This window comes from Gastrolobium bilobum, unplaced genomic scaffold (genome assembly GCF_033153095.1).
Source record: "Gastrolobium bilobum isolate Gb01-03AN ecotype WA unplaced genomic scaffold, APGP_CSIRO_Gbil_v1 utg2195, whole genome shotgun sequence".
NCBI classification, from domain to species: Eukaryota; Viridiplantae; Streptophyta; class Magnoliopsida; order Fabales; family Fabaceae; genus Gastrolobium; species Gastrolobium bilobum.
In genome coordinates, this window is record NW_026895782.1 from 94,553 (window position 1) to 117,895 (window position 23,343).

At 34.8% G+C, this 23,343-nt stretch overlaps 3 protein-coding genes across 5 annotated transcripts; 1 reads left to right on the top strand and 2 right to left on the bottom strand.

Annotated features, from left to right (window-relative positions):
• Nucleotides 1-83: 83 nt before the first annotated feature.
• Nucleotides 84-2,598, bottom strand: LOC133295880 (putative clathrin assembly protein At2g25430). Its single transcript, XM_061494760.1, has one exon. The coding sequence runs from the start codon at nt 2,290-2,292 to the stop codon at nt 391-393; it is 1,902 nt and encodes a 633-aa protein (XP_061350744.1). The 5' UTR covers nt 2,293-2,598; the 3' UTR covers nt 84-390.
• A 2,568-nt stretch (nt 2,599-5,166) lies between these two features.
• Nucleotides 5,167-10,356, top strand: LOC133295900 (BRAP2 RING ZnF UBP domain-containing protein 1). The gene is made up of 11 exons (XM_061494805.1): nt 5,167-5,569; nt 5,756-5,864; nt 5,981-6,095; nt 6,257-6,354; nt 7,961-8,067; nt 8,229-8,484; nt 8,919-8,972; nt 9,280-9,423; nt 9,497-9,561; nt 9,654-9,708; nt 9,793-10,356. The coding sequence occupies exons 1-11, from the start codon at nt 5,289-5,291 to the stop codon at nt 9,949-9,951; spliced, it is 1,443 nt and encodes a 480-aa protein (XP_061350789.1). The 5' UTR covers nt 5,167-5,288; the 3' UTR covers nt 9,952-10,356.
• Nucleotides 10,357-11,412: 1,056 nt separating this feature from the next.
• LOC133295940 (topless-related protein 4-like) lies at nt 11,413-21,269 on the bottom strand. 3 transcript variants are annotated; one of them, XM_061494877.1, is made up of 26 exons: nt 21,079-21,269; nt 20,776-20,922; nt 20,486-20,665; nt 20,276-20,389; nt 20,027-20,185; nt 19,755-19,932; nt 19,546-19,669; nt 19,116-19,228; nt 18,130-18,298; nt 17,905-18,014; nt 17,736-17,805; nt 17,532-17,605; nt 17,287-17,382; nt 17,123-17,218; nt 16,052-16,179; nt 15,727-15,961; nt 15,489-15,653; nt 15,330-15,422; nt 15,084-15,230; nt 13,865-13,975; nt 13,596-13,775; nt 13,226-13,354; nt 12,942-13,037; nt 12,370-12,558; nt 12,060-12,226; nt 11,413-11,981 (listed from the first exon to the last, which is right to left on the bottom strand). In XM_061494877.1, the coding sequence occupies exons 2-26, from the start codon at nt 20,853-20,855 to the stop codon at nt 11,783-11,785; spliced, it is 3,402 nt and encodes a 1,133-aa protein (XP_061350861.1). In that variant the 5' UTR covers nt 20,856-20,922; nt 21,079-21,269; the 3' UTR covers nt 11,413-11,782. The 3 variants fall into 3 exon arrangements, with proteins under 3 accessions (XP_061350861.1, XP_061350860.1, XP_061350859.1); XM_061494876.1 differs by having other exon boundaries at nt 19,116-19,231; XM_061494875.1 differs by having other exon boundaries at nt 18,130-18,301; nt 19,116-19,231.
• Nucleotides 21,270-23,343: the final 2,074 nt, after the last annotated feature.

Genomic DNA, 23,343 nt, shown 5'->3' on the forward strand with positions numbered 1-23,343 from the left:
TTGGTCTAGTGGCCCATGTGGTATATATTATATGGTTATATAAAACTTTTAAGTTACGGAGAAGACAGATAACACTTGACACTAGAGGATCTGAGTCATCTTACTTTGATATTAGAAGAAAATAAGAATTGGGTCAAAATTACATGACAGAAAGTGAAGTACGAGAAAAGATAAGGACATAACATTCATATTATTATAATTTATATATATCGGATATAACTTTCGAAGTAAGGAACTCTTCAAACATTTTTTGAACATTTAAGTATATGTACCAAACGCAAAGACAAACAAAAAAAGAGACTCAGATATTCCGGACAGCTCCATGTAGCCGTGAAAAAACAAAGTTTGGCACAACAAAACAAGTCCCTCAACAGGAGAGCCAATTCAAATTCAATAAGGTGGATGGTAATAGCCTCCGGGTTGCCCTATCCCACCAAATTGTGGCATTCCATAAGGAATCATAGGTTGCGGGACAGAAGCATAGTAGCCAGATCCACCAGCAACCCGGGTCAAACCAACTTGACCTTGCATCCCATCCCTCCCATATTGCTGCCATAGCTGTTGTTCCTGCACAAGCAAATGCTGCTTCCTCTCCATGTCTGCTATTTGCACATATGAAGGTGGTGGCACTGAGAGGGATGCTGCAAATGGATCCTGTGGTCCTACGGCCTGGACTGTCCCATCCGGAGCAGGCAATGCCAGAATTGGGGTAGCACTCTTACCAGGTCCAGGCAGTGCAACACTACTAGCACTTCCACCACTCAACTGAGTTGTGCTCACATGTTGCCTCACAGCCCCTTGATCATACATTCCATTCAGTAGCAGTGGATCAAAACCACCTGCCAAATCAGCCTTCTGCTTTGACAAATTACTAGTAGTTTCTACCAATGCCAATTCCCAATCTGCTTTACCAGGTTCAGCAGCCGGTGTTTGCCACGCCGAAGTCACTTCAGATTCCCCATTTGAAGGAAATGCTTCCCATGAACCTTCTGTCCTAACAGTTGCAGGTCCGGAGAACAATGCCAAAGCTAGTTTATTGCCTTGCTCATCAGCTGAAATGCCATCATCTCTTAGATTCACTAAATCACTTGTCTCCTGTTGGGAAGGACCTGGCTTAGGCTTGGGAACTGAAGGTGGTGGTGGAGGTGTGAAATTCTCAGGTGCTGGAAGAGCCTTCACCTCATTGATATATGGCTCTGGCTCTGGCTCTGTCTCTGTCTCTTTGACAGTTACCTTCACCTCTATGTTCTTCTCAGGGCTCTTTGGCCTATTACTCATCTCCTTCAAGAAACCCTCAAGCATCCCCAGAAGCTTATCAGTAATTCTCTGAACTTCAGGGTACTCTGATGACCTTGCAATTCCCACATCCTTACACCAACCATAGAAACCTATCAGCTCATCCATCATTTTGGCAGCAGCGACATAAGAATCAAAGGCCTTAACACAATGTGCATACTCCATCTCCATGAACCGATCGAGCAACACCCCCAACACATCACATATTTCTGCGTATAGCTTGAAACTGTCCTTCACAATCTGGTAAAGCGCAACCAGCACTAGCCTATTATTCTTTGCAGCACCACTTGGCCTACAACCCAATACACGATCAAGAATCTGCAGCAAATGCTTCAACCTCTCCAAAACCCTCTCAGCTCTCATTTCCCTCACAGGGGTAACCTCAGTTTTCTGACTCTGACGCTCTCTTCCACCAAATGAATCATTCACATCCCCATATGAACTGGTCCTCCTACCCATCCCAGAACCAAACTCATCCTTAAACTCACCATCACCACCAGATTCAACCCCACCCCCCTTCACCTTCCTCTGATACGCCACAAACTCAACCTTGTCGTCAAGATACAATGAATAAAGCCTCACGAAACCAGCATGATCCCAAGAACTGGAATGCGCCTCGTCTCTGAAATCAGACATGTTGAGAACCCTCATCCCTCTGCGAGTTGAGAACACAATCTCCTCCTCAAACACAGGGTGCCCATCAACCAAAAGCCTGTGAACAAGCATGAGTGCCTTAACGGCCACGATCCAATCACGTGTCTTGCTGAGCCTCTTGGAAATGGTGATCAAACAAGCATTGACGTAGCTCCTCGAATACGATGTGAAACCGATGATTTCTCTGACATACTTGTCATCAGCGGGGACTTCTTCATGGCTAGTGGCTTTAACAACCAACACTTCAAGGTCTGGAGCCAAATTCCCAGCAACTTTTGCTATGCTGATACTTGTCTGGTCCTTCACAACCCCAATAGCCTTGCGGATCGTGCTCGATGCCATTGGGAACGCGTAAAACAATAATAAAAATAATGGGTATGCGAAATTGAGATCAAAATTGAGACTTTTTTTGCAAGTGGGGGATTGAGTTTTTACCTTACCTGGTCGTGAATAGAGTAGAGAGTGTGTGTGACTTGTGAGCCAGAATGGTAGATCTGTTGACTTGGGATGGGATAGGTGTTGAGATGAAAAAATGCAGAGCTGCGTGCTCTGTTGTGTGCTGGAAGAGTATGTTAGAAGTTTTGATAGAAAGAGAAGAGAGAGAGAGAAAGAGGAGACAGAGGGAGAGAAAAGCAAGACAAGGCAAGGCAGAGATTGCAAAACCGCGTAATGAACGGGCAAATCTATTTAGCTTCCTAAGATTTTTATTAATACGACGCGGTCGGCTGAACGGGACGTGCTGACATCCTTGTCCACTCATAACGCCTGAAAAGTTATTACAACTTTAAACTTCAATATCTTAATTTTGTATATAGTTTTGGTTAAGTATCCATATGTGCAAATATTTCATACATGTTTTTTAATATATATATATATATATATATATATATATATATATATAAACGAAATTTTTATTATTTAATTATACTTAACTTTATTTCATTTTTAACATATATATTCTGATTTTATCATATGCTTTTAAATATTAGAAATGTGAATATGCAGTTAGCTTTTTTGTATATAAAGAAGGGATAGACCAGACCTAGTCACAAGTCAGCCGTCATTAAATACTCCATTTTTGCAACAAAAGTTAGATATTTTCTAGAATTAAGCTCTCGAGGATTTTAGTCTAATGAATAGGATATTATGTCAATATTTCTATACCTATTTTATCTACTTCTTTCAATACAGTTGATTATTGATTTATAATTTTGATATTATGATCTAACGAGAAAAATAAAAATATAATAGGCATAAAAAGAGAGTTAGACAAATAATTTATTCCTTTGGTAAAAAAAATTAAAATAAACTATGACATTGTTGTTTTGTGTTCGAGTGTATACTAGCTATGAAGCACGGACATGCTCTGACACACAATCAATATTTTAGGACACGCAGTCAACGTTCATGAAGATCCAAATTTTATTTTATTTTATTTTTTTAACTAAATATAAAAAATTAATTTATAAATTAAATGTTTTCTATTATGAAATTTGACATGAAAAATTAACAAGTCATGGAAAATTATTCTTGCTTTATATTTATGTTATGAACTTTAAATATTTGATTGATTATATGACATATTATGGGCTGTTATATGCATTAAATGTAAATTATATTATATAGAGGAAAACATGTGTGTCATTTTATTGACACAAAAGGCGTGGATCCACTGAAAAATAAAGATAGAAAAATAAAGGTGTGAGTTTTATTTCTTTATATCTATGAAATGACAGAACTTATGTTATTTAAAATGACATACACTACCAACAAAGCCCAACACAGTTGGTAGATAGCTGAGTTCCTTAAGCATACTGACAAGGGTTCGATTCCTGGCTGTGTGTAAGGAGAAGACTTTGTTGGCAAAGGTTTACCCAATTAGGGCATGTTTGGTGCATAGTATAGATAAGGCCTGATAGTATAAGGCCTGATTATATAAGACCTGATTGAATTTTAATATTATCCAGCGTTTGGCATGGTATTGTATAAAATAATATATTGTATAAGATAATATCATCTAGTATTTGGTAATGCATTGTACAATACTATATATAATAAAAATAAATATTTTTATAATTTTTAAAAATATTTATTGATCAGTGTGTCCAAAATATAAATTAATTTTTATAAAAATAAAATATTCAATATTTTTAAAATTAATATGTTGAAAAATTAATTTTTATTTTAATAGATTAATATTAAAATAATATATTAAATTTTGAGATTACATTGGTCAACGATGTTAATACATCAATATCTTATCAGGCATTATCCCTCACCCTTAGGCCGAATTAAGTTATACATCATTTCGATGTATTAAAGGATTGTGTTGTATAAGCTTATACTATACAATGATCTCACCAAACAACTGAAAATGTCATAACGTATAGTATAAGCTTATACTATCATCCTTATACGTCACACCAAACAAGCCCTTAATGTGATCTCCTGCCTCGAAAGGATTAGTCTTCAGCTGTCGGCTGGAGGATACCTTGGGAAATCAAAAAAATGACGTACACTTTTTCTTATATATATTTATCGTGTTAAAATTTAACATTTTTTAAAATTAACGTGTCATAGTATTGTGTCTTGTGTCCCGTGTCGATGTCAGTGCAACATAGAAAGCCAGCACGCACCACTCTAAAAGTTAATATAAAAAGAGTCAAGTTTTTATCAACTTTTAATTTATTTTTTCATTAATTCAAATAAGCTTATGTTTTTTTTTGGGTAAGCAATAGTCTTATGTTATTCATTAATAAAGGAGTCCATGTATACTTGTTAATCAAAATTAAATTTTCTTAATAAAGAATTAGCTTAGTAATTAAGTAGTTATTGAATATAGATTAAAATATTTAAGTTTAAAAATTAACCTAACACGATAGCATATAAAAAATTGATTTTTTTCTAAATATATTGATAAAAATTAAATACATAACCTAATAGAAAGTATTCAAAACTATTATATTCATTTTAAGTGTTCGTAAGTTAACTTATACTGTTCCCAAGAAATGAGGTGAACTTTCTTCTTCACAATTGAATTGAAATTTAAAAAAAAAATGTAAAACGTTTTCCACATAAGACAAAATTACGTAGAAGAAGAAAAAAATTTCCACCTCACTTTCCTATCATTTCATCAAAAAATAAAATAAAATAACCATACCTAAGGGAGAAAGGTAAGAAAAGGTTATATAGTATAGTTCATGGTGTGCGAAACCGACAATTATTACATTTTGATTTGACCCCTTTAATTTTTGAAATTCACAATTTGGACACACACTGGTCTTCTGAATTCTGATATTCTCCAGCGAGTTGTGAATTCCGATTCGAGCGAGTCCGCGATGTTCTTCCTCCGAGTTCACTCAGTGGAGAGCGAGCACCCTATCGATCCCCAACTCATCTTCTCAGCTCCCCAATCCCAATCCGAATCGAACCCTAAATTCAGCGAACGTAGAGGCGTACTCCACTTGTTCAGAAGCGCGTCGCACTCTTCGATCCCAAGCCCTAACTCTCATTCCTCTCTCGTTTTCATCCTCGCCATCCCTAACTACCTCTCCTTCGACGACTTCATTCGATTCTGTGGTCCCCACCTCGACCACCTCGATCATCTTCTCTTCATCAGGTAGCGTGATCGATTACTTAACTTTCAAATTCATATTATTGTGTTGCTCAAACCTTACTAATATAATATATTAAACGGCAGTTTTAAGCAAGAAAACCCTAAGTCATATCTTAACATTAATTGTTCATTTTGATGGGAAAAAAATAAAAATTGTTCTCAGTTGCAATTGTCCGTTTAACTGAACAGGAACGATGGGATGGAAGATCGGTATAGTGTGTTGATCAAGTTTGTTGATCAATTCGCTGCTGATGGAATTTATAGCGATTTCAATGGGAAGAAGTTTTCTCCTGGCGAGGTAAATCTGTATGCTTATATGTGAATGTGGTCAATAGCTTTTCAAGTTTCAAATTACTTTGTCTTGCTTAATATTTCTCTCTCTCTCTCACTTTTCAAATGATGATCAAAATTTAGGCTGAGGTGTGCCATATTTTATTTTTGCTTTCGGTGGAATACTCAGAATATGCAGAAGTTTCCGGGACTCCTCCTGTAGGTTGTACAGAAATACCAACTTGCCCAGTTTGCCTTGGTGAGTTACATTTGTATTTGCTGTGACTTTGTGTTTTGAGTGCAGCCTCTTATTTTTTTATTTTTTTTCTCTCTCTCTGTTTTCAATTTGTCCGTGGCGATGATAATCTTGTGAAATGATGTTTATGATATCTGTCTCCTGTTTTACTGTTTTAATGCTAGAGAGGTTGGACCAAGATACAAGTGGAATACTAACAACGCTTTGTGACCACTCATTTCAATGTCCTTGTGTCTCAAAGTGGACGTACTTGTCTTGCCAGGTGAGCAGGTTCTTCGTTCCTTCAAATCTTGTTTCAACATTTTATTGCACTTGTTATTTTGGTTGGTTTAGGTAATTCTATTGTGCTGACATGTTAGTTTTACCTTAATACTTAGAGCATTATGGGTACCAGGAAGATGATCTTGATACTTGATGAGAAGCTTGGTCATTCATGTTGATAAATTTGTTTTGGGATTGGATAGGCTAACTATGATACGATCTTGAGGTTAATTTGCATTTAACATGTATTAATTTGCCTTCCATATGAGTCCAAAAGCTTTGCACTTTTCGCAGTTCGTTTTCCTCTGTAAACTTGAAATTCATCATTGTTGTATTCAGGTTGCCTTAAGCTCCTGTGATTTATCAAGATTTAAGGATTTAATTGGATAGAATTCTGAAGCTTATACTTCTCATGGATTACTGATAGGTCTTGATTAGAACAGGGAAGAATTTAATGGAGAAACAGAAAGGTCCTTTTATTAATAGCAAATGATTATCAATACAAACACCAATATCCAGCAACCACAGAGTCCCTAATGAGTAAACTAAAGGAATACAAGAGTTACAGTGGTTCTAGAGCACAAAGAGAGGCTCTAGTCTCTCCCAGCCAAGCACAGTGTTTCCCAGACCAAAGATGTCGCCCGATATCCTTCTTATACTTCATATCCGAGCCACCCATGCTTAACTAACTTCTGTTATCTCTATTCTGGAATATTCCTTCCCTAACTGATTTGTTGCTGACTCAGCATGAACCATCATGCTTCTATACTTCTTTCTTGAATACACTTTCATTGGACGACCCGTATCAATTATCTTTGGAAGTTGAGAGTATATTCTAATTTTGCTTAGACATCTTATCATCATGTTAATACATGATCTCACACTTTAAGTACCAAAATGCATGATGAAAAGGTATTAGAAAAAAAAATAGCCAAAATGTTTTGATCTTGCATCAGCTCAAATTCATGTCTTAAGATGCATTCTTTGATTTTGTAGTATGAAATTAGACTCTTATTATTGCACATTCCACATATCAAAATCCAGTCATTGTATTTGCCCCCCTAATTATTGATTTTAAGAAGCTGGAATACATGAATGTGTTGTTCATTTGATTTTCTCAGTAATGAGGGAGGAAGGAAATTAGAGTGTCCTATACATCTCTGCATATATGATTACAGATAGAATGACTTCATATGAATTGTAATGCAAGCATATCATCAGTGTTTTATTTGTAGTTAGACTGTTTTATGTTGTATACTTGTATTTAGGGCCCGTTTGTTTGTGCTTTTTTTTTTTATAAAAAAAAAATGCTTTTTAATTAAAAAATATTTCTAAAAAAATTTAAGATAAACAAGTTTTTCAAGAAAAAGCTGAAACCCAGAAAAGGAATTTTAGTGCTTTTTTCATAAGCTATAGAGTAGCTTATGAGAAAAGTTATAATATAAGCTATATCATAAAAGCATTTTTTTAAAATATATATATCCAAACACACCCTTAATATGCTGGAACTTCCAGTATGTAGTGGTATTATTGGGAGTGCGCATGGAAGGATTATTATATTGACAGAGAATTATATCGTAAAGAGCTTTATGATGTTTATATCGTAGGTGTGTCAATTCTGTCAGCAACAGGATGAGAAGCCAACCTGTTTTGTTTGTGGAACATTAGATGATCTCTGGATTTGTATGATTTGTGGATTCGTTGGATGTGGAAGGTACCATAAGTATTAGTTCTTCAATTTTCACTAATAACTTGTGTACAAAAGCTCCTAATTAATACATTAAACAATCACAATTTTGTGTCCTTGATAATAGGTTACATGCTTTTGTTTTGTCAGGGAAGACTTTAATATCATGATTTTTCTTTTTTATCTAGATATAAAGAAGGACATGCTATTCGGCATTGGAAAGATACTCAGCATTGCTATTCTCTTGATTTCAAAACTCAGCAAATTTGGGATTACGTGGGTGACAGTTATGTCCATCGACTGAACCAGAACCAGTCTAAAATTGATGGCAAGTTGGAGGAGACAAATTTTCGCTGTATGTCGCTTGAAGGAGATTGTGGTATTTGTGAATGCCGTGAAGATTTAGGAATTAATGGGGCCCTTTTCGGCAGTAAAGTTGAAGCAGTATGTTTCTCATAAATTAAACTCCTGAATTTCTTTTTATCTTTTCTTTTTTTGGTGAAATGTCTTTTTATCTTTTATTTATGCTAAAACAAGCTTGAAAGACTAGTCTGAAACAAAAACTTACGCATCTCTGGTATCATTTTGTTTGCTATAACTGACACTGGACTCTTTGAGTAAAATACTCAGTGCATATACTGTCTTATAGGCATAGACCCATAGGGTTATTCGATAAAATGGGGAACAAATGGAAAAAAAGCAATCACATATGATATGAAGTTCAACATCATTTCATGGCCCAATGTCAAACATTTGGTTGTTGTTTATTATATGGTGCTAGATGTATCTTGATCCTGCAGCAGTTAGCATCTTGCTCTAAATTTTTCGTTTTTCTTTCCCATGGATGGTCATTGATTAATTGTTAAACATGAGAACAGATTGTGGATGAATACAACCGTCTTCTTGCCTCACAGTTAGAGACTCAAAGACAAGTGAGTTAACTCTGATGTCCTTAAAATTCTTTCTCTGATAGATTTAAATAATTCTGTAAACTGGAGTCCTTATTGGATGTATAGAACTATAGACTGTTATCAACGTTACCTGAAATTTACCAGTTCCAGAAATGTCATCGGAAGTGATGTAATTGCCAGTGTAGTTGGGATTTGGATCATTGAATCAGTTTGCTTTCACTCATGATGAAAGGCTTTGGGACAATTGTTATGATACTCTCTATTTATTGATCTTTTGATGACTTGTTTGTGAAATCTGATTAACCTTAATACCATTTTTTTGTTTTAGTATTATGAATCATTACTAGTAGAGGCAAAAAGTAAAGTGGAAAGTTCCATATCTGAAGCAGTGGAGGAAGCTGCGACTTCTGGAATGCAGGATCTCCAAAATGAACTGGAAAAGTGTACAGAAGAAAGAAATGCCGTTGCTGAGGTAACTTTTCTACTGGCATTTGATTTGTGGTTTGCTTGAACCCTGTCATTTAGCCATATCTTTCTGCCCTTAGGTCAATCGGAAGCTCATAAAAAATCAAGAAATTTGGCGAAAGAAGGTTAAAGAAGCTGAAGAGAGGTATATATTCTTTTCTATTTTTTTGATTAGCTTAAATTTGATTTACTACTGCACCAAGTTCTGGGTACATGTGTAAATTTGTGATCATTTAGGGAAGCTGCATCAATAAAATTGATAAATGAGAGGATACTTGATTTGGAGGAACAGGTATTAACACTACCTTCAATAATTCTTTGTATAGAAGTTTTCCAAATTTGTTGTTCTGTGATGCTTAAATGATGATACAAACAGATTAGAGATATCAAGATTTTTCTAGAAGCACAAAAAACAATTGATAAGATGTCAGATTCAAATGGAATCAAGGAGGGAACAGTCTTACCAGTGGCTTATGAGCAATCTTCTCCAGGAAGCAGTAAGAGAAACAGAAAGTCTGGTCGAAGGCGGAATTAGTTGTAATGTCAACCAGATCAGATCCCATGTTCTTCGAACTTATGGAATAGTCTGCTTTTTAGGAGGGAAGGGCACTGCTTCTGGATTACTGATACTTGGTAAGGACCCAAACAGTTAGTTGATGATACAGAGGCAGAACCAACTCAGGGGTTGCTATCTGCATATATTAGATATTGTATGCTTGATGCTTGTACACAGTTAGTTCAACCACCAAGTGATGCCCGTTCGTGGTTATGTTGGTAATTGACTTCGGTGCTATAGGAAAAATTAGCAAGCCGTACAACTGAACTCCATTGCAACTTGTTTGCTTTATGAGGGATATGGTCCCCGGATAGGGTTGCACTAGGGTGGAAATTTGAGATTTGTCGCAAGGATATTTTTTTTGTAATTTTGGAAATATATTGAACAGAAAAGTAATCGAAAACGAGCTTTGCAGAGAAACTATTATTCTGTTTTGGTAGTTACCATCTAATTCTCATTGAAGAAGACAGCGTCAAACTGTAAGATTTTTTAGGACAATCGTTATTAGAACATGGTAGAAGATGACGTGAATTAACGAATGAACCTGCTTTTGTCATTGTGTTATAGAACTAGACAATCTTGGTGATTTGATCACAAACTGAATGCTTAATCAATTATAGTTGAGTTGCAAAATCGAATTGGCGGCATTCATCAAAACTGATCAAAATTAGTCAAATTGGATGTACCAATTTTACCATGAAATCTTTTTCAAAAATAATAATATTTTACACCCAATCGTAATTCATTATGTATTAAAAAAAACTCTTCATATTACGGGTCTATTTACTTTTATGATGTCATTCTCGATCAATCGAATGAAACAGTTGACAGTTAAACTAACTTGGTTCACTTTTTTTATCTAATTTTACCAGTAGTTATTAATGCTTGATATCTGTTCAAATCTGAGACGAGGTCACTGAGGTACATTAATTAATTATAGTGATTATTTCTAGGATTTAATTTTATAAAAAATAAAGTTATTTTCTTACACATAAAAATATATAAAACTCTACTTTCTCTTTTTTTTCTCTTTATATGGCTCTATATAACATACTTTTATGTGTATAGGAAATAAAAATATTAAATCATTATTTCTAATTCTACAAGTTTGACATTTCACATTTCATGTGATTTTACACGTGCCAGTTGTTTAAAATGGGAAATTCTAAGACAAATATTTAGCTCATCCATTTTTGTAAAAATAAAATATCACATACTCCATGTTTTAAACATTATTGCAAAAACTAAAAAAAAAAAAAAAAAAAAAAAAAACAAGGTGAAAAGAATCTAAATAAACCAAAAGCAGATCTAAAAGATCCATTAGCGGTAGCTTCATTTCATAGAAGCATTCAACCACTCGTAAAAGTAGCTCTAAAAGAATCCTTGCATAGAGGGTAAAAATAAAACACAACTGAATATCGAGTAGCTAATTTTAGCTTGAAAAAAAAAAAAAAAAAAAAAAAAAAACTATGAAGACTAGTTCACTAGCTATAAAAATCTACGCAAATAAAGGGCGGGGCCAACCAAAAAGGAAAACAAAAAATAAATAAATAATAATAACATGTTCCTCCTCTCTGCTCTGCCCCAGCCGAATTTACACTACATTAACTTCGGTAATAATCCTAGATGAGTAAACATACTCTGACAATCCCACGGAGCAGAACTTGGTTAGGAAGCCACTAAGAAGGTGATTGATTCAATTGATTTATCCTAAACTATAAACACCCAAGTTCCGCAGCTTCCCCTTGCAAAGTGAATGGAGGCGCCAGGGGGCGGGATCAGATACAATAAAGTACTACATATTGCACCGTCACCTTTGGGGTTGCTCTGAAGCAGTGGCACCTGAAATAGCGCTAGGCCCAGCACCGTTTTCAGTTGGAGGAGGAGAACCCCATCTTCCTTCGGATTCTAGCGGTTCAAGGACATGTACTCCACCATCGGTAAGTCCTAATGCAAACTGATTGGGTTCGGAGGGATGTGCAGCAATCACAAGGGGATACACTCTCAAGCTGTCAAAAGAAATTTGTTAGATATGAGAAAAGAAAATTACCAACAGCTCTCTCATTACACCTAATAATAAAACGCACCTTGGGTTGGGATGGAGATAAGCAGTTTGATTTATTCTACATCTTAATCTGAGCGATGAGGCAGTAAGAACGCCAACACCTCCATCTTCAAAGCTTACATATATTGACTGACTGTCACACGAATATGCAGCATGTGTGATTGAACCACTAGCTTCACGAGGCAACCACTAATCATACAAAATGAAGTTCCAGAATACGTAAGTTTGAATGCTTAAACTAAAGATCACATTGAAATGGAGATAGCATACAAGCCCTCCACCAGACCAAAGCAAACAAACGCATAAATTCAGTTTATATATAACTGGCACACCTGCTTTAGGCATTCTAACTTCGGTGCCTCATATAAGGCTATTTGAGTTTCATGAACAGCCAGTAAATGTGTCTGGTCTAGATGAAATTGGACACGTGTATCTGCAAGAGGTGCCAGGGTTCGTCCACTGGGCATTTGCAGGAATTTACTTGCTTGCTTTTCCCATCCATCTGTGCTCCAAACACATATCTGTTGGGCATAAAAAAATAAATTTGAATGCATTCTTATTTCTACTTAATATACGCGGTCAATAACTTATAATGATTATCAACATCATACTTCCACAAGCAGTCATTCTAAAGAATTATTCTCCAACGAGTGATGCCTTCACAATTACTATCAAATTAACAAAATAAATAAAATCGCAAATGACTCCAGTGAAATAATGCTGAAAGACCATTACTAAAAGAAACACACAGATGCGAACACACAATCCATATGAAATCTCAGGTAAACACAAAATCTATGACCATTAAACGTCTCTGGCCTGTCACGGCATTAAACCTTAAAGGTGACTTTTGTCATTGGAAATGCTTCACTCATAGCAAGAGTTGCAAGTTAAAATTCCTTACCTGAGAGTCAGCTCCAGATGATACAAGCACATTTAGAACGTGAGAAAAAGCAAGACCGGTAATTCTCTTCTGATGACCTTTTAGCTTTATTTTTACCTTGGTGGAACCAAAATAAAGAGAAAAAGGCCAATGTCAAAAAAATTTATAAACCAACGATGTATGATACTAAATTGATATCTTTAGACATGGGGAAAAAAATAAAAAAAAGAGGCTAATGTCAATTTTTTAATAAAAAATCAATTTATGAAACTTGACTGACAGCTTTAGACTTTGCAGAGTAATACCTCATCCACTCGGACATTATAAATTTGAATGGAAGAGTCCTCCATGCCAATAGCAATAATATTGTTGTCTTGAGGGTGAAATGCAAGAAATGTAGCAGCTGGTGGTGGCGGCATGAAAGTAGTCATTGTCTGCAGAGTTAGGATTTGCAGAAATTAATGCAATCACAATATATAATACAACCCAAAAAATAAAAGACAAAATAAGCTGAATTCTGGGAATACAATAATAAACTATCAAAAAGATGCTTAGCTCAATACATTTAAATAACCAGTAAACTGAATTTTTTAATAAAAATAATTAGCTACAAAACCTACTGTTTTAGCTACTACATTTAAATATAGAAACATACAAAAAGAAAGCCATATATACCTTGAATGTCATCATATTGAATAGGGAAATTTTCCCCCCTGATGCAGACATAACATACGAGTCATTCTTTGAGAGTGCAAAACATGACACAGCATCCTCCGGGTTAGTATCACTTATATCGTTAGTCATCAATATTCCACTAGATGGTTGCCATAGTTGTGGTTGAATACTTGCAGTGGCCTGTGCAAGAGATTATTTTCAATAACAATCTTATGTCAATTAACACGATGAAATGTAAATAACACCATGTATTACAGATGCTTCATTACCTTCCCTGAAGCATTCCGATCATTTCTCTGCCATTTCCAAAGCTTGTGAACGGCATTTGCTGCCAAAGCCAAAATCGCAACCCCTTGATTTGTATAAATTAACCTAGAAACCTGAAATAGTATACAAAATGTCTAATCAGTCAAATAGATATCATAAACCTATAATAAGTTTCATGCATCTAAAAGAACTCAGATAAGCGGGCGGGCCGGCGGGCTATAAACATTTGCTGCTTTAGGAGTTTGATTATGTGAAGTGATTCAAGTTATATGTAATATACAAAAGACTTGGCGTGGTCAAACCAAAGTTTATATATATGGTTTATTGTTTCTCCTATCACGAGAGAATTTATCTCCTATGACTCCAAAACGACATCTTTTAGGGTTAGGGAATTTTTTTTTGTAATTATGATCTATTTTGGGACTATATTAGTATTTATATACACTGGAAAACTGGATGTATTATTGCTTCCTTTCCTTGGATGGTCCTAGTGGTGTACTTCCTGCCTGCCTACAAGATTTCCCTTCTGCTTGGCCATTTCTCATGATTTTTGCAGTTGTTGCATACCAACTAATACTCTCATCAGTTTGACAAACACGTTAACAGGAAAAAGTAAACGCCACATACAACACAATCATTAATCAAAATAACTGTCTCTAATTAGGCAGATGTCAAGACAGTTTCAACCTCCTAGTATAAGCAGTTATTTAGTGGTTGCACTGTGTCTAATGTGATTGGACACAGTGGCTCAAACCCTGCGTTATGTTTTGTATTTATAGTCTCTTAGAAATTGGATTCCCCTCCTTTCATCTCTACTGCTTTTCCTAAAACTCCATATTTGTTTATAATGGTTAAGAAAGGAAATTTTCCAGCACCACCATTTGACATCTGTAAAAAAATAAAAAATAGGATACTGTTCCATTTTGAGTCAATTTTAAAATTCAAATGATTGAAAAAATAGAAAGAAAAAACAAAAGGGAAGGGAGGGGAATACCCTAGTACAAAAAAATTGAACACATACTTGCAAACAGTAATATTATCTGGACGGAAAATTTTGTATGACAAAGAATACACATGTATACTACATGCAATATAACAGGTTATTTATTTACTTTGCTGAAATGTTGTAATTCAATAGGCAAGCAGAGAATGCATGCATTGATCTGCTTCACATGCCAAAAGAAAATGAAGAACAAATACAATTTAAATGTCAGATCATACCCTCATTGATGATAAACTATCAGGAAGTTTCAAGGAGCGGCACTGTGATGGGTCGTTAATTTCCGTCAGCTTCCAAATCCTGGATTTATCCACAGCTTCATCAACAATTCTGGGTTTGACATCAGCTAAACTTCGAGAATCATTATTCTACAAAGACAAAGACAATATATATGATTAAACACAACTCAAAAAAGTTGCAATCCACTTTCACTGACAGATTAATAATAGATATGCGGAAAAACTCACAATCCCAACCATGGATGCTACTGGAGGAGATCTATCAGCAAGGCTTGTTCCAACATTTACATTGGTAGAAGGAAAACCACCAATAGTAGGTGCCTGCATTAACATGAAGGATTCAGAAAATGTACTTGCAGTAGATTAACTATATTTGAATAGCTTTACCTTCACAACAGCTGCAGAAGCAACTCTGGAAGCATCAAATGTACGATTCTCCACTGTCCTAAGCAGCTTAATTCCTTCTGTATTTGCTAAAATTTTAACTCCATTGTCATTTGTGGAGACAGCCAACAGTATTCCTTCCTTGTTAAATCTAATACAGGGAGAAGCCTACAGGTTTCAAAGACATGTATTAATGAGGTTATCATCAGATAAAAAAAAAGATTGCCAAGACAATAATTACCAGTAATCCTCCATCTGCATCAACACTTGTCAACAAGTTTGTATTATCCATGTCCCAGAATTTGATCATAAATTCATCACCAGCAGCTAAGAACCGATTCTTGGTGGTATCAAATTGAACAACACCTACAGATCTCTTCCCAAGACCATGATAAGTACGCTTCACAGCTCCTTCACTTTCATTCCATTCCACTAGAAATGACTCCCCTTCTTTGTTTGTACCACATGAGAACAATCTATGAACCATTAAGAAAAATTTTAAACCACAACTTCATGCATCAGACAGAAAAAGGAGACAAAAAGAAGCAAAAAGTTCATGTATGAACCTTGTTCCATCAGCGCTATATGCCATTGTGGTAGATGAATGGCCAGGTGCATCATAATCAACCCTAGAACCCACGTTATCATACAACCATGCCTTTATTTTTCCATCAGTTGCAGTTGAGAAGATGAACTGCACAGTCATATCAGAACATAGTTGGAACTTTACAATATCACAAGAGAATGATATGTGAACCAAAATAATCTAGAATGAAAAAGAATATTTTCTAATCAAGGCCAAGGGTTTCCAACAAATTTAAAAATATTACAAGCACACAAGATTCCAGATCTAAAGATATTTTTTCTGTATTGTGATGCTATTATTGATCAAGTATAACCACTAAATGGCTCATTTGAGAATTGACAAATCCCATGAATTAACCCAAATAGAGCTTGAAATCATTATTCACATTTATTATTTTGGGTGTGGTAAAGAACACTGGTCTGCCAACCGGTAACAAGTATCCTCATAATAGAGGAACATTAATTCAGCCAGGAATACCTTTAAATTGAATTACAGACATTTTATTCAAATAGAAAATTCCATTAAGAATTTCCACCCCGCAACCCTCCCCCAAAAAAAAATATACTTTTTAAAAACCAAGTTCAGGAACAAATAAGATTTTAGAGATACAAACACAAATGCGCATGCAAACATGTAAAGATGAAGAACAAGCACATTTGCTATTCTGCATTTTCATGTTTTTCCACATTTCAAAGGCAAGAACTAGAAGGAGCTTGTGAGTACAAAAACATCACCCACAACATATTGAATGGACATAATTTCAGATAATTAATAGTCCACATGTAAGCCCTCTTAAAACTAAAATATTCACATACAAAAAACATGTAGAATATATATTGACGTTTAATGATTTAAAGGTACAAGATTTTTGTCTGTCCCTTGCACATGCAGGCGTTTTGGCTAGATTGTTACTTCAAAAGTAACCACTATTTTCTTGTTTTTTATTGAGTTTGTCTAACTGCTCCGTGCACAAATTTTCTCTTTCCTTTTTCCCCTTTCCAATCCCACTAAGTTTAGGCAGCTCATGAACACACACAATATCAATTATTACCTGAATATTTTCTTTGTGATGAGGGCATACAGAATATACAGGTGCCTCATGACCCTCAAAAGTAAACTGCCTTGCACCAGTAATTGCATCCCATACCTGCAAACCTTGAACTCTTTAAAATGTTTTTTCATTGGGATCTATTAAAAAATATATGATAAACCAACCTTGATGACCCTATCCTCTCCGCAGGTTACAACACAAAGCTGTTTGTTTGGGAAAGAAAAAGCAAGATCATTGACACTGCCAGTATGAGCCTCAATCTGAGCCACAAAAACTGAGTAAGCAGCTATATATCACACAGATAAGTTACAGGCCTTTTGCATTCTATATAAACAGGAATAGCCATAAATATAATAGACAAATGATAAGCTTATAAAAAATCTAATTGACTTTAGAGAGACAAACAAACCTCTAGGTGATTTCTAAGATCATCCCCGCTGTGATAGGAATATATGTGCACAATATGTTTAGAATAAGCAACACCTGAAGTATCAACAAGGATAAATCGAACTTTAATTCCTTACAAATTTGTATGTAAGGCAAACAGCAGAAACATCATCAGAACTCATTAGTGAATAAGCAATACACAGGGAAAAAACTCAATAGAACATACTGCAAAGTGTTCCATCAGGACTCCACACCACACGATTAACGGATGCTGAGTAATCATTGGAAAGAGATGCCTAGATAAGAATCAGGGAATTTGTTATCACCACATGACAAGCTGTCTTAAAAAATAACCAATAAATATGCAATGTTCACAACTATTTTGAGAGCCACACCTGTAAAGCTACTGAGCATGCTCCAAGGTCCCAGACCTTAAAATTTCTCTGAGCAATCCTGTCACGGCTACCTATATCCCACACTATGACATCGCCCATGTTTGTTCCAACTAATCATCAACAAATAAATAAATAAATGAACAAATAAAACAGAAAGATAACTAACATACAGAAACTGAAGAAATTATCAAGACCTCATTCACATACACACCAAAAAAGCCTTACCAAGAAGTAGAATTTGCTGAAGTGGATGGAAATCCATACTCTTGACAATTGAACCTTGGCTGAGAGTCATGACGACAGTCTTGGGCAAGTCATCAGAGGAATAGGAGCTCTGACCATGGCTCTGGTTAGAGTATGCAACCGGTAGCAAATTTACTGGTAGATTACTGACCTGCTAAAATACATAAACAGAGACCAGTTATATACAATGAACTATCACTCTAATCAGCTGGTATATGCTTCAGGATGTAGGAAGAAAAAACCATGAGAATTTAAAATTGAAAAACAAGTTGCATTAGATAGCAAGGAGAGCATATAAGCAACACACCCTAGTCCATTCAATATAAGTTATATGAATTACCATTGCCCCTGACTAGAGTGTATAGAAAAAATTTCTATTCCCTACATAAATGCAACTTATTAATTTCTGGAATTAAACTAATTTTGAAAGAGAACCAGCAAAACATACTAGTTACTTAGTTGTGTTCTCAGTTTGCATACAAACTAGTCTGCAAAATTGTTATCCAAATCACATTTTCAAAAGTTTTTTAATTTTGAAAACAGGAACAAAAAAGTTAATACAATTTTGTCATAAAAAAGGAATGTATGAAAACACAAAACTAAGGACACTTCAAGGCAATACTGAAATGCTAATTTATTTTTCTCTTCACAATTCGACGATTGAAGAATCAGTATCCAATTATAAAAACTGATCAGCATAATCATAGTAACATAAAATGGCGATGGTACATTAAGGTCAGTGTGCCAATATGCCAAAAAAATTGTTATTAGTAAGATACTAGCAGGCAATTTGAAATGCCACCTACTCCTCCTAATAAAATGTCATATAAAACAGACACAATGAGTGCACGCACACACAACAATCAAAATCAGAGGGTAACATTCTTAAGTATAATAACAAGATTCGAACTTTCATTTTTAAATTGAATAAGAAAGACAAAGGAGCAAATAGAATGCAAGTACTGTACTTCATCTGATATGCCAAAAGGTCTTGTTCTCTTCAATACATGATCTGAATCTGCAGATTGATAGTCCATAGCTGGGTTATTGGTAGGGGGAGTTCTGGGTCGCTTTAAAATAGCTGCTACCATTAGCAAGAGTAGAAAGCCAAAAAGGGCAAAATAAAATCAGTTTGGTTAAATATGGAGCGCGCACTCCAACTTCACTAAATGGTGTCATAAGCTAACCACAACTGTATCTCTATCAAATTGATGCCTTTCTCAGGTTTAAATCCTTAAAACTGCTATTGAAAATTATATCTGTTTTCTCCATCACGAGCAATCATATTGATAATTCATAATTCATAATAACCATACATAGCAAGCATGGAACTAATGTCAAGTCTCGGGCCATGTGTTACTAGAAACACTCAAAAACAGCCACTTGTGGTGAGATTACCTGCATTGTTAGCTGCAGCCAAACCTATGGGTCCTGCAGAGGCTGAAGGGTGTGGGACAGGAGATGGGTTAGCCATCCATCCAGCAAGGGAAGTCGGAAGAGCAGCTGGTGTGGGCTGAAATGGCTATAAAATGTATAAACAGAATCATAAGTATGGAAAGCCATTACTAGTGAATCATAGAAGAATTATATCCTGTTGGTTTACTTACACCATGAGCACTAAGTGGTGGGAAACCTCCAGCCTTTGGGACAGCACCCATTAAGGGATTGGTAACAGGGGATGGGGCCCGTGCTCCATTTGGTTGGCCACAACTATGATCTACAAAAAGGGTCTTTATGTCAGGGTTAGGCCTTGGGTTCTTACAAAGTTGATGCTGCCAATTTAAACTGCAAGTCAATAAATAAATAAAAATGTGAGCAACAACAAACTTATCACGGAATGGATTATATTGACATAAATAAGATAAATGTTTTTAATAACCTCTGATTAATTAGAGTCCGCAATCTGGAGTTCTTCAAGGTAGGAAACTGAAGCTTATCACGAAACAGAGGGTTAGCTTCTATTAATTTCTTCAGTTCAGCCAGCATTATTCCTCTAGCGGATTTTGTATCTCCATACTTAGATAGCTGTTCATTATGTCTGCAAATTCATAAAATCCACGTTATAAGCCAGGAAAAAAGAAGAATAAACCAGGCACCAAAACATAAAATCCAAGGCTCCAATCCAAACCTAAAGTTATCCAAAGTCAACAGCTGTGTGATTTCCTTAAAAAGCTCTTCATTAAATGCCGCAAATACTTTCAAGTCCTTCACTAAAATATCCACCGCTTTAGCTCGATCTTGCCTGCAACATTTTTCTCATTAAATTTCCAAACAATAAAAAAGAAAATGGCTAAGCAAATCAGAAAAAGTAACACAGACGAATATCACGGTAACCTACTTGTCTAAAGCTTCTAGGTACTTCTGCTTCCGTATCTCAAAGAAGATCTTCATGGAGTATCTATTGTCATCCACCTTCGTAAAACCAGACAAGTATTTCTCCACCTCATCCCACTCCCCATTAGTCACCATGTCCTCGAAATACCTCATGTTAAAGAAAAATCCTGATTCTTGCTCCAACCTCCACGTTCACAAATTCACATACAAAATAAAAATATATATATAAATTAACAAATAGAAAAAGGGAAATAATAACATGAAATAAATATAAATTTCAGGAAACTATGGTACTTGTGAACAGTCTCCTTAAATTTCTCTTCATCGAGGAACTGAAGTATAAGAAAAACCAGCTCTCTGCTGAGCGAAGACATGACGGTGCCCCCAAGAGCTAAACCAAAAACCACCCGAAAGATCTGGAACCAAATAGATCAACAATACCTGAGCATCGAAACATAGAATTGAACGACAGATGCATCAAAAACCACAAATTCGTCAAAATATGCATATATAAACACATCACAATCACATGGAGCAGTTAATTGGAGAGAAAATTATGCTAGAGATGACAAAATGCGAGGGTTAAGGAGTTCTCACCTGCCAGAGATTCCTTGGCACAGATCGAGAGGTGTCGAAGCAGAACGAGAACGTCGAGGGAGGGTTTCAGTATTTTCTCGCTCTACTTTCTCTCTCTAGCTTTTCCTGTGTTGGAGCTCTTGTGGTTGGAGTATTTATACAAGAAAAGGGGGCTAGGGATTTGAAGAAGATGAAGAAAGAGAAAACGAGGAAAGAGAGAAGAAATATGTGAAGCGACGAAATAATGGTATCAGACAGTTTAAATAGCGTGAGCGAGAACGAGATGATATGGAATCATGCCTTTGTATTTATATTTTATAAGCAGAAGGATAAGCCAACCTACTTATACATGCTTCAGATAAGTAATATGGCTTATCTATAGTGTGATACGCTATTTGGCTCATCAGGAGTCATAAATTTGGCTAGATTTGGATTTATTTTCGGCTGGACTTGCGGGGTTTTCAACATTCGGTAACACTAATTATTTTCTAAATCCTGCTCTGAGCTAGCATTCATTTTTAGATTTTATTTAATTATTTAATATTATTAAAAAATAATTAAGGAATATATTATGACCATATTTGTCATCCATTGAGTTTTCCTCTATTTGGCTTCGTCTTTCTGTCTATGTATATTTGTGATTTTATTAGGTAGAGATTTCAACTACTTTCTTATTAAAAGGAAAAAAAAAATACAAACTTTTTTATTTTTGATTATTTGAAAAGGCAAACTATTTCTTATATTATTAGAATATTTGACTTTTTTTCCCTCTGTCCATTAAAGATTAGGATGTTATCGCACAGCTAAAGTTACTATTATTCCATCCGTGGTGGATCCCATGTTGCAATCTTTTCGTGGTTGTAAATTGTAAGGTGTAGTCCTCCAGTGACAACCAACTTCACCCACTCGCAAAGTACTAGCACGTAATTACAATTGTCCAAGTAAAAACAATAATTAATAAAAGAGTAGTGACGATAGTGACTAAATTTTAAAAATAAAAGAAGTTGGCATCATTAGATGATTTATGTTTAATGTTTATCATGTCAATAATTTATGGGATAAACACAACCCATAATTTATATGATATAATTTCATTTGCTAGTTTTTGTTTTTTTGGTAAACATGGGGGCAAAAGCTCCAAACAAGAATTTCATTCGCTCTTTCGGTATGAAATGGTCACCATTCCAAAATAGCATTCAACTAAATTAAATCATTTAATATGAAGTAAACGGGGGAGGGGGAGGAAGAACCAAAAAAAAAGGCATCATATAGAGCGATTCCCCATAAAGATTCATCATATAGAGCGTGATCCCCGACCCCAACTATATACATTGACAATTTATATTCTTCTGCTATCAGATATTTATATTATTTTTACTAAATATTCCCAAATAGTAAATTAGCAAGGGTATTAAAGTGAAAAATATTAAATGTAAATTCGTACAACTATGTATATTTGAGTATCACGGAGAGATATGAATTTGTCATCATTTTCAATTTTACATTTGTGATTTTTATTAACAACTTTAAATTGTAATCATTTCATCATTTGCATTCATTTAAAAAAAATCAGGTCTAATTTCATTTTATCTGTTCACAATTAATTAAGATCAAATTATTAAATTAAAATTAAAATATTTAAAAAATGTAGCCACCTCTTAAACAAAGAAATTTTCTGGTCATATTACATGTGAGATTGACATACAATCTAAAATTAAATTGTGTTTGAATATGTGCGAAAAAATATGATGTGATTTTGTACATATTTAAAAACAATATTGATTTAAAAAAAAGTGATAAGATATTGTTACTATCAAATAATATTATTACCATATCTTAACCGTTAATTTTAATCAACGGTTATCATTTATTACGAATTAATAATTAATTAATGAGTTTAATTCGTTAATCAACGGTTAAGATATAATAGTGATATTGATAATAATATTATTTGGTAGTAATAACATCCTGTCCCTAAAAACAATGAGTTGTTATAAAAAAAAAAAAAAGAATATACGAGTATTTATTAGAGAATTTGCGGAGGTCGATAAAAAGAAATGTAATCAAATTTAGTAATAAAGTTTTTTATGTTGAAATAGTAATAAAGTTATAAGCAACTAAAATTTGTTTCATAAGAATTAAAAAAGAAACTGGTCAATGGCAGTTATATCCCAAATGCATATGGACGAAAATGGATAGCTTATTTTTTATTTTTTGTTCTAAAAAAAATAAACATATAAATAAATAAATAAAACTTGGTGATTGGCCATAAAGTTTGTGGTAACT

Coding starts and splice junctions, on each gene's coding strand:
- LOC133295880 (XM_061494760.1), bottom strand. CDS start 2,292: ATGGCATCGAGCACGATCCGCAAGGCTATTGGGGTTGTGAAGGACCAG.
- LOC133295900 (XM_061494805.1), top strand. CDS start 5,289: ATGTTCTTCCTCCGAGTTCACTCAGTGGAGAGCGAGCACCCTATCGAT. Junction 5,865..5,980: donor AGAAGTTTTCTCCTGGCGAG/GTAAATCTGTAT, acceptor ATCAAAATTTAG/GCTGAGGTGTGCCATATTTT. Junction 8,973..9,279: donor AGTTAGAGACTCAAAGACAA/GTGAGTTAACTC, acceptor TTTTTGTTTTAG/TATTATGAATCATTACTAGT.
- LOC133295940 (XM_061494875.1), bottom strand. CDS start 20,855: ATGTCTTCGCTCAGCAGAGAGCTGGTTTTTCTTATACTTCAGTTCCTC. Junction 19,232..19,545: donor GGCTGCAGCTAACAATGCAG/GTAATCTCACCA, acceptor TGCTAATGGTAG/CAGCTATTTTAAAGCGACCC. Junction 12,559..12,941: donor CATCTGGAGCTGACTCTCAG/GTAAGGAATTTT, acceptor TATGCCCAACAG/ATATGTGTTTGGAGCACAGA.